Source organism: Pinus tabuliformis, chromosome Q (assembly GCF_031772625.1).
Source record: "Pinus tabuliformis cultivar Carrire ecotype Pingquan chromosome Q, CPIR1, whole genome shotgun sequence".
Taxonomy (NCBI): Eukaryota; Viridiplantae; Streptophyta; class Pinopsida; order Pinales; family Pinaceae; genus Pinus; species Pinus tabuliformis.
This window is the reverse complement of record NC_142296.1, coordinates 636,489,160-636,505,779: the sequence shown is the minus strand read 5'-3', so window position 1 is coordinate 636,505,779 and position 16,620 is coordinate 636,489,160. Positions and strand designations below refer to the sequence as shown.

Genomic DNA, 16,620 nt, shown 5'->3' with positions numbered 1-16,620 from the left:
TAATTAATCTCACCGCAGCCGAAGGCGGATTTCGTGCCAAAAGAACTTATTGTTGCACTGCGTATTTGAAAATCCACATCTACTATAAAAGTTTCACACGATAACATACTTTAATTGAGTGTGAACAAGGCCACATTAAATTGTTATTTCATAAAAATTAACAACACCCCAGAAAAACTGAGCTGGATTTAAGTAACTCTCACAAACATGATCTCTCTGACCTGTTTTCACTGTTTCAAGCAAAGATTTTGACAGTTTTGTAAATTTTTTAATTGTATTTCATGGATAAATTATTTAATAACTGTCTGGGTGCTTAAGTATTTTTCAATCACTCTTTAGTTTTGAAATTTGCAAATTCTGCATATTTTGTATATTTACAAAACAGATTTGTGTTAATTGGTACTATTTTGCATAGTTGAAAGAATATCCTAAACTTTTCTATTCATTTGAGCTTATATAGATTGCTGATTCGCAAAATATTCAGCAATCAGAGGGACATAGGCGAATAAGCTATAATCACTAATTAGTTATGGGTTTTTGTTTTATATTGAAAATGTAAAATATTTTTATTTTAAAATATTTTAATGTAACCAACAATGTCAATCTCATTGTTCATAACATCAAAACTAACTATACACATTCTTTTAATTACAAGAAAGTCTATATACATTTTCTCTCAATTACAATAAAATTTTATATAGAATTAAACCTAAATAGGAAAGATATCTCTATAAACTTTTAAAATAAAAATATCTTACACTTTCAACCTAAAACGAAAACCTACAAAACTAACCAACTAACCAGTGATTACAGCTTATGACTATTATAAATGAAAAATTTACCGTACTGCCCACATTCAAAATAGACTGACATTGTTAATTACATAAAACTTTTAAAATAAAAATACACTGACATTGTTAATTACATGAAACTTTTAAAATAAAAATGTCTTACACTTTAAAACGAAAACCCACAAAGCTAAGCAGCTAACCAGTGATTACAGCTAATGACTATTATGAATGAAAAAGTTTACTGTATTGCCCACAATCAAAATAGAGCTCTCACAGCCACAGTTTAAATATATATCTCACAACTACTTCAAATAGACAATGTAGCAGTATTTTGAACCATGAAACTTAGTTATGCATGAAAAGATTTTAGATGTTCCATAACAAATTGAAAAAGACTCAGAATTCAAAATGTAAAACAAACAGTATGTGTTCAGCCTAAACCCATAGACTAACGTACACTGCTGACTTCTTCTTATATATCTATTATTTCATACTACAAATAATAGAAGCCAAACAAAATAGTGTACCATATTCGCCAATCCTTTACTAGCCTATGTTACTTGGAACAGTACCTCCGCCCTGCAACAACAAATGTATAATTTTTTAGGTTAAATTCAACCTCAGCATTTTCCTGAAATCCAAACATTAATAAAGCAAACACATATTAAGATGCTTCTGGAAATCTAATATTGAGATGATTGTTACCTAATTCAGCCATAGCCTTCAAGTAGATGTGCAGCCCGCACCGCCGAAAACATCGTCCAAAGGAGTGGTGGAGGCCAGACAAGCCCAAAGCAGCCTCAGCGCCTGAAACATAAAATTGTGATAACTTTTTTTTTTTTAAGGTAATTATGGTTCGCGATTACTGAGTGCCCTGTAAGTCTACTGCCAATAATCTATATAAGATTTATCAAAGGCAATAATCTATATAAGATTCATCAAAAATGGCCTAATATATCAGGTTTAACTCTAAAGATATCAAGAAAATTCTAACCTAATAACCTCCCAATAAAGCTCTACCAATTAAACTATCCGTAAACTTTGTGATCAACTTCTTATTAATACTGATAACTATTTTAAATAACTGATAACTGCTTACCTCGTCAGGACCAACACTTGCATTTCTCTCCCCCAGATCCGACAGATTTTCGACTTTGAGCTTGTTCATCAAGTTAATGCTGGTGATGGTTGAGGCGGGAGAGATCTCCAACTCATCGGTGATAATGAACGTAACCGTCTCCTTCACATAACCTCCCGCGCTGCTTCCCCCGCCATTGCTGTTAACTGCGTTGCAGGGGTTCTGTAATTGCACTGGGTAATTCATCGCTCGGCCGCATGCACATTGGCCACCCGCCTGAGTGGTCATATGGTGCGTACTACCACCATGATTAAGCTGAGCACCGCAAACGTAATAGTTGGTGGGAGAGGACTGTACTTTAAGGAGTTCATTAGAGTCGGCAGACATAAAATCAGGCTCTAGCAGACGGGATTTATCGGCATTCATAAACGTGGAGTGGAGCTTGTTCACACTGTTGTAAACGTTGGTGAGGCAGCCCACTCTCTTTGCAAATTTTGGGGGTGAAAGTAATTTCATGACAGAACCCGTTGGCAAGGTGAGAAAGGTAAAGAGAAGATCGACAAAATCCTTACCTGCTTCTGCAAACAATATCTTCCCACTTTTCTGGTTGATAAGAAGTCTTAAATTCATGCCACCACTCGCAGCAGTATCGTTTTCCATGTTGATCACTTCACAAATCAGAGGGAAACTCACAAATCAGAGGGAAACACAGGAGAACAGAGTGCAACATGAAATTAAATAGACCAAATTTGGGTGAAGCGGGAAAAACAAATCAAAACCAAATTTGGGTGAAGCGGGAAAAACAAATCAAAAATTTGGCCTCGAAATAAAACGCTCAAAATACAGGCCCGTTAAGTTAGTTATGAGCGCCTAAAACGCCGGGATCGGCGGCAATTACTATGGTCGGACGCTGAAATGCCTGCTACCCCGGTTCTTCTTCCGCTCGATAGTTATATTACCAACAGATGTTGGGCTAATGTGTGGGGAAGAAGGAGAAGATGGTTTGTGAATAGTGAGGGTTTGCAGATCCAGTGTCTTCTTTTCAGGAGAAAATCGAGGTTGCTCCCTACCGAGTTTGGAGAAGTTGCAATAAGAGAGTTTGGAGGGGTGACAGAAATGCAAGGTTCTTTGCCTTTTGTTTTCCAAGAAGCCATAGTGGGGGAAGGGGTAGATGAGGGTACGTAAGTGATATGTGATGTTGAGGGGATGTTGCTGAAAGGGTTTATGCATGGTACAAGGGCGGAATTTCCATGCAGGGGCGGAATTTCAGGTGGTCTAGGGAAACTAGGGTGAGCTGGAATACCCATACATGGAGATGTTGATTTTCTAGAAATGTAAGGCTAAGATGGAACAGAAATAGGAGAGATTCCTTTAGAGCCTATAAGCCGAGATAAAAGGGGGAAAGTACAGTGGGAAATACCTGGATGTGTCGCTTTCTGGAGTTACACCATCCTTTGTCCATAATATCCGCCCTGTTCCTTCGCGGTGTTTACCGGATTTTTATTGTTGAACATTTTCCTTCCATGTAGATGGCCGCCCGGACGGAACGGACAATGGTCTTGTAGATGCCATGTTCTATGACAGGATGAACATCAGAAAAGCACCCCCAAAAATCCAGCCTCTGTTTTAGATTGATGTCCCCCCAATGAAGGTTAATGTGATCAGGAAAACCGCCACAGTATTCTTTCTCAATTAAGATCCATGCGACTCTTTTATCTTTTGCACCAAGGCATTTCGGGTCCACGTACAGGAATTTGCCAATGGCATTTCCGAAATCTGTTAAAGCATCCTTAGTCCATAATTCAATTGGCAAAGCAAGTAGTTTGACCCAAATGAGTTTATTAATGGGAGTATTGTGCAGGGGGTTGTAGCCAATGTACTAGTTGTGTAAAGTGAGGAAACTCTTCACATGAACCCATGGAATGGATCTGATTGTGTCAAGATTGTCTCAAGATCCTCAATGCTGAGGAAATGGAAGTTGTACCAGTTCTTCATGAGCCTTACAATTGTGGGAATATATCCTAGTAACGATTAGCTGATAATTCTATCTGCAAGGGTGGCACTATCAAGTGTGATAGCGGGTGGCGGAGGAATGGTTTTTATGGGACGTTGTCCATACTTTCGACGTCAAGACGCATGCTCGTCACCCTGAGTAGATTGTGACTGCAAGGCAGGAAAAGGCATATTTAATTCGCCAAAAGTGGTTTTCCAGTCACCTTGGGGGCGTGATTCAGCGTGGAACATTTCGGCTTCTATAGTTGTGCGGACCAGAGCTGAGGTGGCAAACACGTCAGATTCAATTTCCATCATGTCCCTGAACTTGAAGTGTGTCAAAGGATGGGGCCACAAGGCTTGTCAGAAAAGGAATCGGGAGAGAAAACGTCAGCTGTCTGGGAAAAAATGAAATAGATCCAGGTCTATTAAAACATGTGTGGGCTGATCATGCTGACATAGGTTTATTGGAAAGGGTCCGTCCCCTATCCACAAGGAAAGAATGATCGAGAATTTAAATTTCCCAAATATCTATCCTGACATAGAGATCAAGTACCACCGTCATAGTACAGACCCATAATCGGATGTGAGGGTAAGTATATTTTACAAAACAATATCCTGAAGAGGAATGTGGCTACCCGTTTTAAGGGTGGGAAAATGACAGAGAGTGACAAGTTGATGGTGACTTCGGACACCGTGTCGTGGAAGTATAGGACGCCTCCCGGAGCAATAGTTCCGGTCGCCAGAAAAACCAGAGACCCTCTCAAGCAGAGGATTGTTAGAGAGGAATCCAGATAATAGAAAGGAGTAGAAAGGAGGGGGTGTTGAACGGATTTTAACAGAGTTTTTCAATACACCATTCCTTTTCTGAGACTGAAAACTAAAACCTATTCAAGGTTGGGAGAGTTGGCTAATACAGGTAGCCAGCACCAAAAATGGTGGATTAAGGCTTATATCCTGTATAGGTAGTAAAGGAAAATAGTTCAGTATTCATGACATGGCCTATTATAATGTAATGCAACAACAACCAAATTCTTTGTATGTACCAAAAGATAGCCTCTAATTTTTAGACTGTAACGGGAACAAAAGAAGAATATGTAACAGTCCTGCCTTGGCCTATTGAAAAACAATGCAACAGCAAACACATCCTTTGCATTCACACCAAATTTTCCTTATTCGAAAGCTGAAACTTAAACATGGACGGGAGATGATGCAAAATTCTGATAGCCAGCACAGATATGGTGGGTTGTGGGGTGTTCGCATCCAGGGTGTTTGATAGAATTGGAATTTTTAATCTCTAGATTGTAAGGCATGAGTCCTAGACTGTAGCGGAGAAGGACATTAAGACTTTTAAAGCAGAACTTATCGATTTTGAAGGAAATACCGCGAAGAAACAAACCAATAGGGGAGCAGAAACAATGCAGTTCCTCTAAAAATTGTGATAAATCATGTGAAGAATTTACATACCTTAAAACGGGTTGCCACATTACCACCCGTCCATTGTCTTCCCCTCTCAGTGCGTTCCTTTCTGTAACCAGGGATTCATCGTGAATTTTGCGCAAACTTTTCCTCCGTGTCCTGTGAAATACTTCCTCCCTTCTTCCTACTTTCCTCGTTGATAAAAAGCCTTAAATTCATGCTACAACTCGCAGCTGTATTTTTTCCATGCTGATCACCTCACAAATCAGAGCGAACACTGCAGAACAGTGCACTGCATGAAATTTTAAATCGGCAAACTAGGCCCACGCGGAAATATCAAATCAAAATTTTGGCTGCAAATTATTGGATAAACAAACGGCGCCTTAAGTTAGTTGTCAGCGATAAAACGCGTGGTGTGGCGCAATTACGACGGATGGGAGTGAAGAACCTTAATCCCTTTATTGCAATTTTCATGCACATCTACACGTAGGTTAAATATCATTATGGCAGTTTTCTAATATTATTAAATATCTTTTATATCTATAAACTCTGTTTTCACACATAATTCTCTCGTGAGAAAATTTGATATTTTATTATTTAATTATTATACCTGGCATATCTGATAATTTTATTATTTAATTATTATATCTGGTAAATCTGATACTTCATTATTTAACTATTATAATTGGTGTAATCTATTTATTTATTCGACCTTCCATCCGGAGCGTTCCACCTCCGGTGATCGATATTCGTAATGTATAATAAAAAAAAGTTAAATAATATATATATATATATTAAACAATTTATAACATTAACATATAATTTGTATTAGTTAATAATTTGATTTCGTTTAATTTAACAGTTCAATTAGTAATTTGAGATATGTGAAATAGTTGACATTTGAAAAACCCAGATTCAAATCTTTTTGTTACGACCCAGGCTATAAAGAAAAAAATAAATCTATCAAAATGTTTTAATTTAAAAAAATTAATTTAATTTTTTTTAATGATAAAATATATATATCATATCATTAAATATTTCGAATTAATATCACAAGAGGTTGAAAATAAGTGAGTTATTTGTGGATTTTAAAATCTAAATCTAAATTTTATATTTTATTAAATTATATATGGGAATTTTTATATTAAAAATTTGCATAAGGGTTGCAACAATACATCAATGAGTAAAAATGGGCATTAATGAGTGTGTATATGGGTTTGATACACGTTAAAAACAAAAAAAAATGGTTTTTTTTTTTTACAATTCAAAATTTACCCACAATTTTATAAGTATAAATTTTCTAGTAATTTTTTAGTAAAAAATAAAATTTATATTTTATTGAGTATCAAATTATTTCTTCTGCTTAGTGTTATAGGATCGTTTTTGTCCATTCTCATCCTCTACCAGCTTGTTGAAGTGAGGAAACTCAAGAATTCCATATTGATCGAATTCGCTAAGGGAAGAGAGTCAATGTCTTTCTTGGAAAGATGTAGGGATAGTACCTCCATATGAGTTTTAATAGATCAACATTTATCCTCAATTTTGTCAATTTGAGATTTCAAATGAGATTTCTAAAAGTATTTAGAGGGTGGAAGCTAATTGATTATGGCAAATTTGGAACCTCTTAATGGTAGAACTTACATCTTCATCACCACCCTGCATGTTAGCAACAAACTTCAAAAAAATTGATTAGAATGGGAGGGCCATCATGACAGAATTCCACAAAAATGAAACTAGCACTACACTGGTGATTAACTCTTTGGACTAGGCCTAAATGCAAGGGAACATATTCAAAAAGCTAATTTGAGAGCTATGAAAGCACTAATGGAGGGGTTCTAGAGATAGTCGACAAAAAGGTGGCAATAGGGAAGGCCTCTCTTTATCGGCCAACATACAAACCATGACACCAACTATTAATCTAATGAACGCAAACCATCATGCAAAAACATCCACTATGAATGAATATAGGTAGGATCCTCCACGAGATAAGTTGGGAGATGAGACCTCTCGTGCATTTGAACTCCCATGATGTGAGCATCAGTTGCAAATACGCATGGGAAAGGGATTTTCCATCTCCAGGAAATTATTCATATGATCATCATATCGACTCTTTGCACAATATTTCTACCACACTCTTGTTAGGAATACTAAGATGGGGGGCTGAATCGGTATTTCTTAATGAATCAACTTTTATCCTATTTTTACTTTTTCTTTACAAACATTATCTGGCACAATGATTAATTAGCAAGAAAAACATAAACATCATGAGTCATAAACAGTAAACATCATCAAACACATAAGAACATAAACAAGGACACCAGATATTAGGTGGAAAACCCAACTGGGAAAAACCATCACTATCATTATCTTTGTCTTCTTCTTATTATTATCAGGAAAATAGTATTTTACATCTTAAAATGGCGCATGCTTCTACCAATGTGTAGGCTCCTACCTACCGGAGGCTACCACCTCAAACTATTTCTCCAGCTACCACTGGAAGGAAGTTACCACTCCCTAATCAAATTCTTCAGCCACCACCGGAAGGAAGCTACCACTCCCTTACTAAAGACTCCAACCCTCAGACTCTTGTGGACCTCGCTTCAGAATATTTCACATTGGATCCACCTACAACAAACTCAAATCTTATAGGCCATGTTTCATCCCATTTTCAAACTAGGTCCACTTGATCTTTTATGCTCAACAACTGAATACTTAAACTCTTTGCAACTCGACAATCAATCTTTACAAAACACCTTAGATCAACATCTTATTCAAAGTCTCTTCTCATACAATTTATACTCAACAAATCAAACTCACTGTAATATAAATTCCCATGAACTTTCAATTTTCCTCCAACAAAACAACAACAACATATAACCATACTATGACTCTTAACAATACAATTCCCTCTCACTAAGACAAAACGTCAATACAATGCCAAACCCTAATGACATCTCCAACATCCTTCTTAGCATCTACTCTAACATTATCACAACTCTCTACACCATACAAGCCTTCACATGACATTACCTAGCAACATACCACCATACACTAGACATATGACAATACATCTTTGATACAATAACAATAGTAGAAACATTATTTTGTCTCTGCTCCAGCATCAAATTTGTCCTCACAGTCATACATATGTTAGACCAACATCATGTACTCTAAATAACACCATAGCAAGCAAGCACATCCTTTTCTCATAAAATAATCAAACTCATTGGTAACAACAACATGTGTGAATCCTCTCTGCAACATACCCATTCAATAATCATTCAGGAATATGCTCATCAAGCTGAATATAAAGGTAACAAAATTCTACCCTCAATACATTGGTTATCAAATGAGACATGACAACATTAACTCATACACACAACTCAACTCATCTAGTTGTCAATGGTTGTAACACACACCCTGATATCTCTAACACCTACTAAGGGTAGAAGGAGGTAGTTACTTTGATGACTCGACCTTCAATGTCTCGTTATGGAAATGTGGTCTATTTTTTTTTGATCTTTTTCAACTTCCTTAGAAATTAAAATGGATGATGTCATTGCATTCATCTAGTTGAGACCTTTTCAATGATATAAAATTTTCCTCAATCCGACTCTCGGATCAAAAGATATGGCCATTTAAAACTTGGCCTACCAAAAAGTGCCACATCACTCTAGTCTACCATGTGGCACCTACGTCATCTCCACATGGTGCACACGTGGGCATCCATGTCATATCCCACGTGGAAGTTTTCAACTCGATCATGTCCGATGTCACATTATATCAACCGTCGACCCGTTCATGTCATGTTACAACTTTCCATAACCCCATATATATACATCATGGGGTAGCAATAACATACCCCCCATGCTTTCATATTGTGGGACATGTATTGAGGAAAAAATGACATAATATATTGAGGATATAACATGGAGTAAAGGGTTTTTATATTGGCACGTATAAAAAATGGAGCTCAAAATTATAATAAAAAAATGGATACCTACAATATTTAGTGAAAATAGGGGTTTTTTAAATTGGGAAGATATATTGGGTTCGTATTGGTAGGGGGTTAAATAATATGATTTTTAGAGGTATTTTCCAATATGTAGTCAAATTAGGGGTATTGTTTAGTATGCCACAAACACACGTGATATTCAAAGGTTCATTGAGTGAAGCCCCTGTGATATATATGTAAATCTTTATCATATTTTGGTAGAAGGTAAAATGTTGATTATTGTCTTATATGTTGATGATTTGATTTTAACTGGTGATAAGCATCTGATCAGATCTTATAAGGAAGACCTTGCAAGAGAGTTTGAAATTAAGGACATGGGTCTAATGCACTACTTCCTCAAATTGGAAGTATGGCAAGGCAGTGGGGAACTGTTTGTCTCTCAGGGAAAGTATGCCAATGAGATACTTTAAAGGTTACGCATAGACAATTGCAAACCCATGGAGAGACCTCTAGTAACCAACTAGAGGAAGGAGGATGCCACTTCAGGTGAGGAAGTGGATGCTACTGTTTACCAGCAGTTTGTGGGTTCACTAATGTATCTTGTGAACACACAACCAAATATGTGCTATGTAGTCAATTAGATGAACCAAGCCATGGTTTGTTTGACCAAATTAGTATGGAGGGCATCTAAGCATTTTCTACGATGCATTAGAGGCTCTACCAAATGTGGACTATGGTATAGACAAACAGAGGGAGTGAATGTATGTGGCTTCATAGATGTAGAGTGGGTGGGGAGTACATTAGACCAAAATCGTACATCAGGTGGAATTTTCAGTGTTAGGTTCGCAACAATTTCTTGGTATAGCATGAAGCAAAGATATATGGCACTCATCTCGGCAGAAGAAGAATACATGGCTACCATTCAAGCAACATGTGAGGTGATATGGATGAGAAATATACTTGTTGGATTGTTTGGTTCGGTGATGGATCCAATTGTGATCTACTGTGATAATCATAGTTACATCAAGCTCTTTGAAAGTCCTATTTTTCTCGACCAATCCAAGCATATAGATATCTGGTATCACCATTTACAGGAGTGTGTGAAGAGGCGGATAATGTTGTTGCGGTACATTCTGACAGATGAACAAGATGCTGACATTTTGACAAAGGTCTTGTCAAAAGGGAAGTTCGAGTTCCATAGGTGCAGGATAGGAGTGGTTGATAATCCCTTTCTTGTTGAGAGGGGGCATTGAAAAATGCAACAAGAAATTCTCAATTTGATTTTGCCTTGATTGAGTGAGAAAAATTCGAATTTCCACATCAGTAGACAACTTGGATGATGTTAACTTGTGTGGCATGGCTTGTGTCACCTAGTTTACTCAGTGAATTCGAGTTGGAGTAGTTAGAGTTAGTTAAGCATGTCTGATTTCTAATTTGTAGCAATAAAGGTCAGTTATCTAAGGTTGTTTTTAGTTAAAATAGTTCCAACTGGTTGAGGAACTAGTGGAGGGTCAGTTTGTGCAATGGGATTTCATTCAAACTCAGTGATCATCTAGTTAACTAATAAATCAACTCAAAATAGCTAGTGCATGTAGAGAATTCTTGTTCCCCATGCCAGGTGGATATTCCAAGGCAGTGTAACATCAGTTGTAGACTAGTCTTGAGTGTACAAGTGTTGCATACAACCAGATGATCAACCTAAGGAATTTCGCAATTCAATTTGAGGAATTTCCTAAATAATAGGGTTATAATTCCTCAAGGAACAATGCGAGGAAATAAGAGCTCAAGTCAAGGAAAAATTTGACTCAGACTAGGTTAAAGGCCTCCAGTGAGCAGAGAGATAAGTTGTGCACTTGCAGGGTGAGCTCAATTAAGCAAATCAATTGTAATACACCTCTGTTAATGCAAGAGGCATTAGGGTTTTTAGCAGATTTCTTTCCCCAGATAAAAATACTTGTTTTGTGTGTGTGATTTCTTCTTGCATGTCTGAGATTTTTGTTCTAAATTGTGAATTAATGTTTACAAAGCAGTAGAGTAGGTTTGTGTATGGTGATTTTGATTAAAACTTCATGAGCGGTTGCAAATCTACAACCTAATTCCTAATTTTTGTGAGGATTGGTGGAATCAAATGACTAAGCTAAAGGAGGTCATAGACAATATACGGGACATACATAGTAAGGATATGATCCAACAAGGGTGTCTCAAAATATCACACTACTAGAAACCTCTAGAGGAGCAACAAAAATGGAGAACATGGATTCCAAAAGAGAGTTCAAGTCTTAGGTAGATGGCAAGGACATGGGAATTTTTGGAGGAGATTATAAATAGGAGAATTAAATCTAGAAAATGATGGACAAGCTTAGATGGGGATACAAGAAAACTAGAAAATACAACTTAAAATAAGCATAAACATAGCATTAGATGTAGCTTCAATGTTATATGATAGTATTTGGGGTAAAATCTAGAAATTGACTCCAAAAGTTTCTTTCTTCATCTAGTTCTTGGAACATGGTAATATTCTAACTTGGGATAGGATATAATGCAAAGGTTTTCAGTGTCCATCCCTTTGTTTTATTTGTTACTCAAAACATGAAAATGCAGAACACATTCTCAATGTGTGTCCTTTCTCTTTTATTTGGAATAAAAGTTCCCTCACTTTTTGACAGTCAAATAGATTTAGATAAAATATCAATTCTTCCCTTTTAGATGGAGAAACTCTACATTCTTTAACCCAATAATCAATAGGACTTAGCAGATTCTTTCTGGATTTATGCTCTAGTAGGTCTAGATTGAAAGAAATATGCACATATTCAAAATCATTTCAATATTTGATGAAATAATATGGGATAAAATGCCTCTAATTGATCTTTACAAAACTGGGCCTGTAACCCTAAGGAATTTGGAATTGTACACTCTATTTTCCCTTCCCCTAAAATGCCTTTAATCATGATTGGTCATCCAAAATGAACTAGTCTAGACAATGGATTCCCATAGCCCAAGGTTTCATTAAACTCAAATTTGATTATGTGTCAAATTAAAGGCAATCGAAGACCAACTAGTCATGGAGGAGTTTTAATAAATAATAGAGGAAACATTCTTGATATTTTTGCAGATTCAATAGGAATAAATAGTGATAACTCAACAAATCTCTATGCCCTAGAGTATGGACCACAGGTTGCAATCATAAAAAAATATAGAAGTCTCGTTATAGAAAGGGACTCACAAATAATCATATAAATAATACAAAAATGAAAAACAAATGGACTGCTTCCAAAGATTCAAAATGTTAGAGACTAGAAGGAGCTATAGAAAGAATACAACCCCTCCTTTTGGATCTACCATAAACAAAATCACTACATGTTAGAAGAATAGGGAACAAGTTAGCAAGTGAAGGTAGTAATCTTGACAACCCCCCTCTAAACACACTATTGAATGAGACAATTAAATATGTAATGCTTAAACATTACTTTGGAGGATCACCCTCCCTTACTACATATGATCATCTATGACAAGAATGGAAATGTTTAAGGGAAATGACAGGAAAACTAGGTCGGAGATCAATGATCCACCCACCCGACAACCAAATATGGTGATGGTTAATGCATTTTAGGGATTGTGTTTAATGACATTGGTGCTTGTTTGGAGGATGATTTTGATGTCCACTCCCACTAATAATCATTATCGTGCATCCAAAGGACATGAAGGAAGAGCTCTCATGGCAAGGAGGGGAGAAATTTTTGGATTGTTGACATCATCCAAATATCTTTCGTTGTGTATCTCCATTGTTGATGCAACACCCCAATTGTTACAGTGTTACAACACCATTGTTGTAGTATCTATGTCGTTATGTTGTTGTGACATTGTTTTTTCCATACCTCTATTGTTATGTTGCTATGACACCCCTGATGTTATAATGTCAAGACATCCTTTCTATGACACCTTTGTTATTATGTTGTTGTGACACTCATGCTATTACAATGCACACCTCTATTTTTACATTTTTGTGACATCCTTATTGTTTTGATGTTATGACACCTTTGTTTTTATGTTGTTGTGCCATCCCTGTTGTTAAGCACCTTTGTTTCATTGTTATGCCACCCTTGCTGTTACAAGGTTGTGACACCGTTGTTGCAACACTTCTATTACACTATTATGACACCATTGTTGACATTGTTGTTTTTACATGTCTACTGTTACATTGTTGCAAAACCCCTATTTTTTCAGAAACGGTCATTGCAACACCTTTTTGGTTATGTTGTTGCTACACCCTGCTCTTACGTTGTTGTGACATCATTTCTATTAAATTGCCACAACTCTATAGTTATTGCAATAATGGCATGCTATAAAAATTGTATTGATTCTACTTGTCTCAAGTGAAGTAATGGTGCATTGGTGGGCCAACAATAAGTTCCCTTTGAGATTTCAATTTTCCTTTCTTTTTTCCTCTTGGCAGTTTTTAAATGACAAAGGGATAAACCTCTTTCTAGTTGAAGGAAAGATCTATGTCATTATGAGCATGTGTCATGAGGTCTGGGCTTGGGGCAATGTTGTCTTTCTTGGATTCATTCAAATGGTTTGTGTTCTACAATGGGTCTTGGATTCAATGTTGACTCTAGGTGGGAAGCAACAAGCTCCACATCAAGGATTAGACACAATTCTCACCACCTTTCCACTTTGGTCCAACTCTTATTGTAGTGCAATCACTAGACTACTAGGTTTTTTAAGACTTTCCTATCTTTTTGGATTTGTTATAATGATTAAATAATTTATATGGAACAAAGTCATACTTTTGTGCTACTAGTCTGATTTCCCCAATGGCAAGCCAATAACAAAAAAAAGACATATATATCTTTTTGCTATAAATTAATATAACCTCTATTAAATTTTATATATTTATAATTGATTTTATGATTAATTTTTATTATTACATTTATTTTCCAAATATTTTATTATTTTATGATAATAATTAACTGCCATTTTTTCTTATTATATTCTTCTTTATTTTATTGTAAATAACTATTCCATCATTCAAAAACCACACAAGCAAAGTGCCCACTTTCACAGAAAAAATGATAAGTTTCTACTGAATAAAATTAAAATCCAAAATTTTATATAACTAATAAAATTGATCCTTAAATATGATAAAAAGATCTTAAATATACACTATCCGAAGCATATTTTTAAATATGCATTATCACATTTCATTGCATTATAATCACAAAGATTAGCCCACATAATCTTAAATATACATTATCCCAATTGTATTTTTAAATATGCAATATCCCGTTTCATTGCATTACAATCACAAACATTAACACATGAGGCAATTTACTTGAATTTTGAAGTAAATTGTTTTTCCACATGTTACTTGGAACCATTCAAATTCAATTAATTTCACATATGTTGCGTGTCTCAAGTGAAGTAATGGTTCCACGTGATTTTTCCTTGCATCACAATTTTTCAAATTTTAGTTTCCTTATGGGGGAATAGCGAACCACTCAAAGAAATAAGTTTTAGTTGTCCATGTAGAGACTTTTAAATTCTATTGGGAATGGATAATTTTTTTTGTTTATATGAACTAGGGTAGGTGAACTCTTCAATTCTCTTTGAATTTTGTGGTTTTGGTACTAGTTTAATCCATTTCCCTTCGTCGTTCCATTTTAGGCCTTTTTCAATGGGCTCCAATCCTTATTCACCGTGCACACCTAAATATCATATAGAGGATATCCATAACACATTGATCCTTCCTTATTTCTCAATGTCTCCATCGTGCATACTAGTGAGACCATCCCCAAAACAACGCTTTTTTTTTTTCTTACCTATTGCATGGAGGGTTTCCCCTTCTCATTCTCCTTTATCTATGCATTGAATGTGTATCATCTATGGTTATTCAACATTTGATGTAGTATCCTCTACCATAGGTGCACAAGGTAAGCTTAACCCATCCCATTTTGAGCTTGGTTTACCATATGTTTTAGTGGAACATCATCCTTCATTTCGAGCTGTTGCTAAATGGAAAAAATGGAGACTGCAAAAAACAAATTGAATTCCATGGATTAATGTGCTCTCCAACAACTAGTAGTGTTAATAAACAAATGTAATTGAAGCTCATCTCTCCTTTTGTATTGTTCTATATTCTTATATGCAATTATTGTGTCCTTCAATGGCTTATTTATAATGAAAATGTTTACAAGGGAAATGGAGGAGGATTTCATTATGGAGCATACAAAACATTACAAAATATTAAAATGATGGGTGGATGGTGATTAAGTCATTTTTCTTTGGTAGGAATTAATTCTTACAATGTTAATGGTCTTACTTGTAATTTTCAACTCACTAGATATGTCATGGAATTTTTTTTGGCCATTGGTTTAATTCTTTAGGTAGATTATTTGCTATCGATTGAGTTTGGTTATGGGTTGGGATTTTTGTTTCCATGCATTTTCATGGGGTTGGGTCATCATTGTGAACATTTTTACTCCTATTAAGATTTTGAGTTTGGGTTTTGGCTTCTATGAAATGGTGAGTTCCCCCCTACCTTCTTAATCTTGTTAAAGATTATTGTACCTCCTTTAGTTCCTTTTCACTACCACAATAACCACCATGGCTATTAAACTCTTTCTTCTCCTTCAAACTCCTGAGTATTATTACCCACCAAAAGTGACTGACCCTAGGAGAAAATTTTCTCCTATTCATCTCTTCTAGCTAAAAGCCAACAACCCTTGAAAGCCACTTGTAGTAGATGTGACGTTCCATTTATATCTTCACCACCTGCATCAGTGATATGTTTCCTCGCCTATTTTCCAAGAGTACATGTTGGAAGGTCGGATTCTGATCAAATGATGATTTATTCATTTTGCAATAGGGTGTTTATGCTTGTTTGTATTTGGGGATTTGACATGGATTATGGGGTGACTTAGAAGAAATAAGGGTCCGTTTTTTATCTTGTTCCCTCACCTTAAATGGGGGGTTAATTTTCAATTATAGTCTAGTGGGACCTCTGTGAAAATTATATTACTGCAGCAACTGATTTATTTTTCCTACTTATTATTCAATAAGTTATTTACAAAATCGCTTTAGTAAATATTAAAATAAACTCTACTGCAGATATCACACCATAGAACAGAAACAAAACATGCATAAAGACAAACACATCAACATAGTTATTTTGGGACGAATGTCCCCGGAAAAACCCAATGCGGAAAAACCACTGGGTGCCAAAGTAGCTCACCTGCCTGAGATAAATTCTCCAGCACCTCTCCTAGGCTTAGCGTCTAACCTTCTAGCCTCTACACAGCTCCTAGAACCTCTGCGTCAGCAATTTAGCTCTCTGCATCAGCACTGGCCTCTCTGCGTCACCCACACATGCCCTTAGTGACTGCGTA

General features: G+C 36.0%; 1 protein-coding gene across 1 annotated transcript; it reads right to left on the bottom strand.

Moving 5' to 3' along the window:
• Positions 1-1,256: 1,256 nt before the first annotated feature.
• Positions 1,257-5,562, bottom strand: LOC149221077 (uncharacterized). Its single transcript, XM_089382906.1, has 4 exons — positions 5,329-5,562; positions 1,891-2,537; positions 1,497-1,598; positions 1,257-1,370 (listed from the first exon to the last, which is right to left on the bottom strand). The coding sequence occupies exons 2-3, from the start codon at positions 2,527-2,529 to the stop codon at positions 1,515-1,517; spliced, it is 723 nt and encodes a 240-aa protein (XP_089239032.1). The 5' UTR covers positions 2,530-2,537; positions 5,329-5,562; the 3' UTR covers positions 1,257-1,370; positions 1,497-1,514.
• Positions 5,563-16,620: the final 11,058 nt, after the last annotated feature.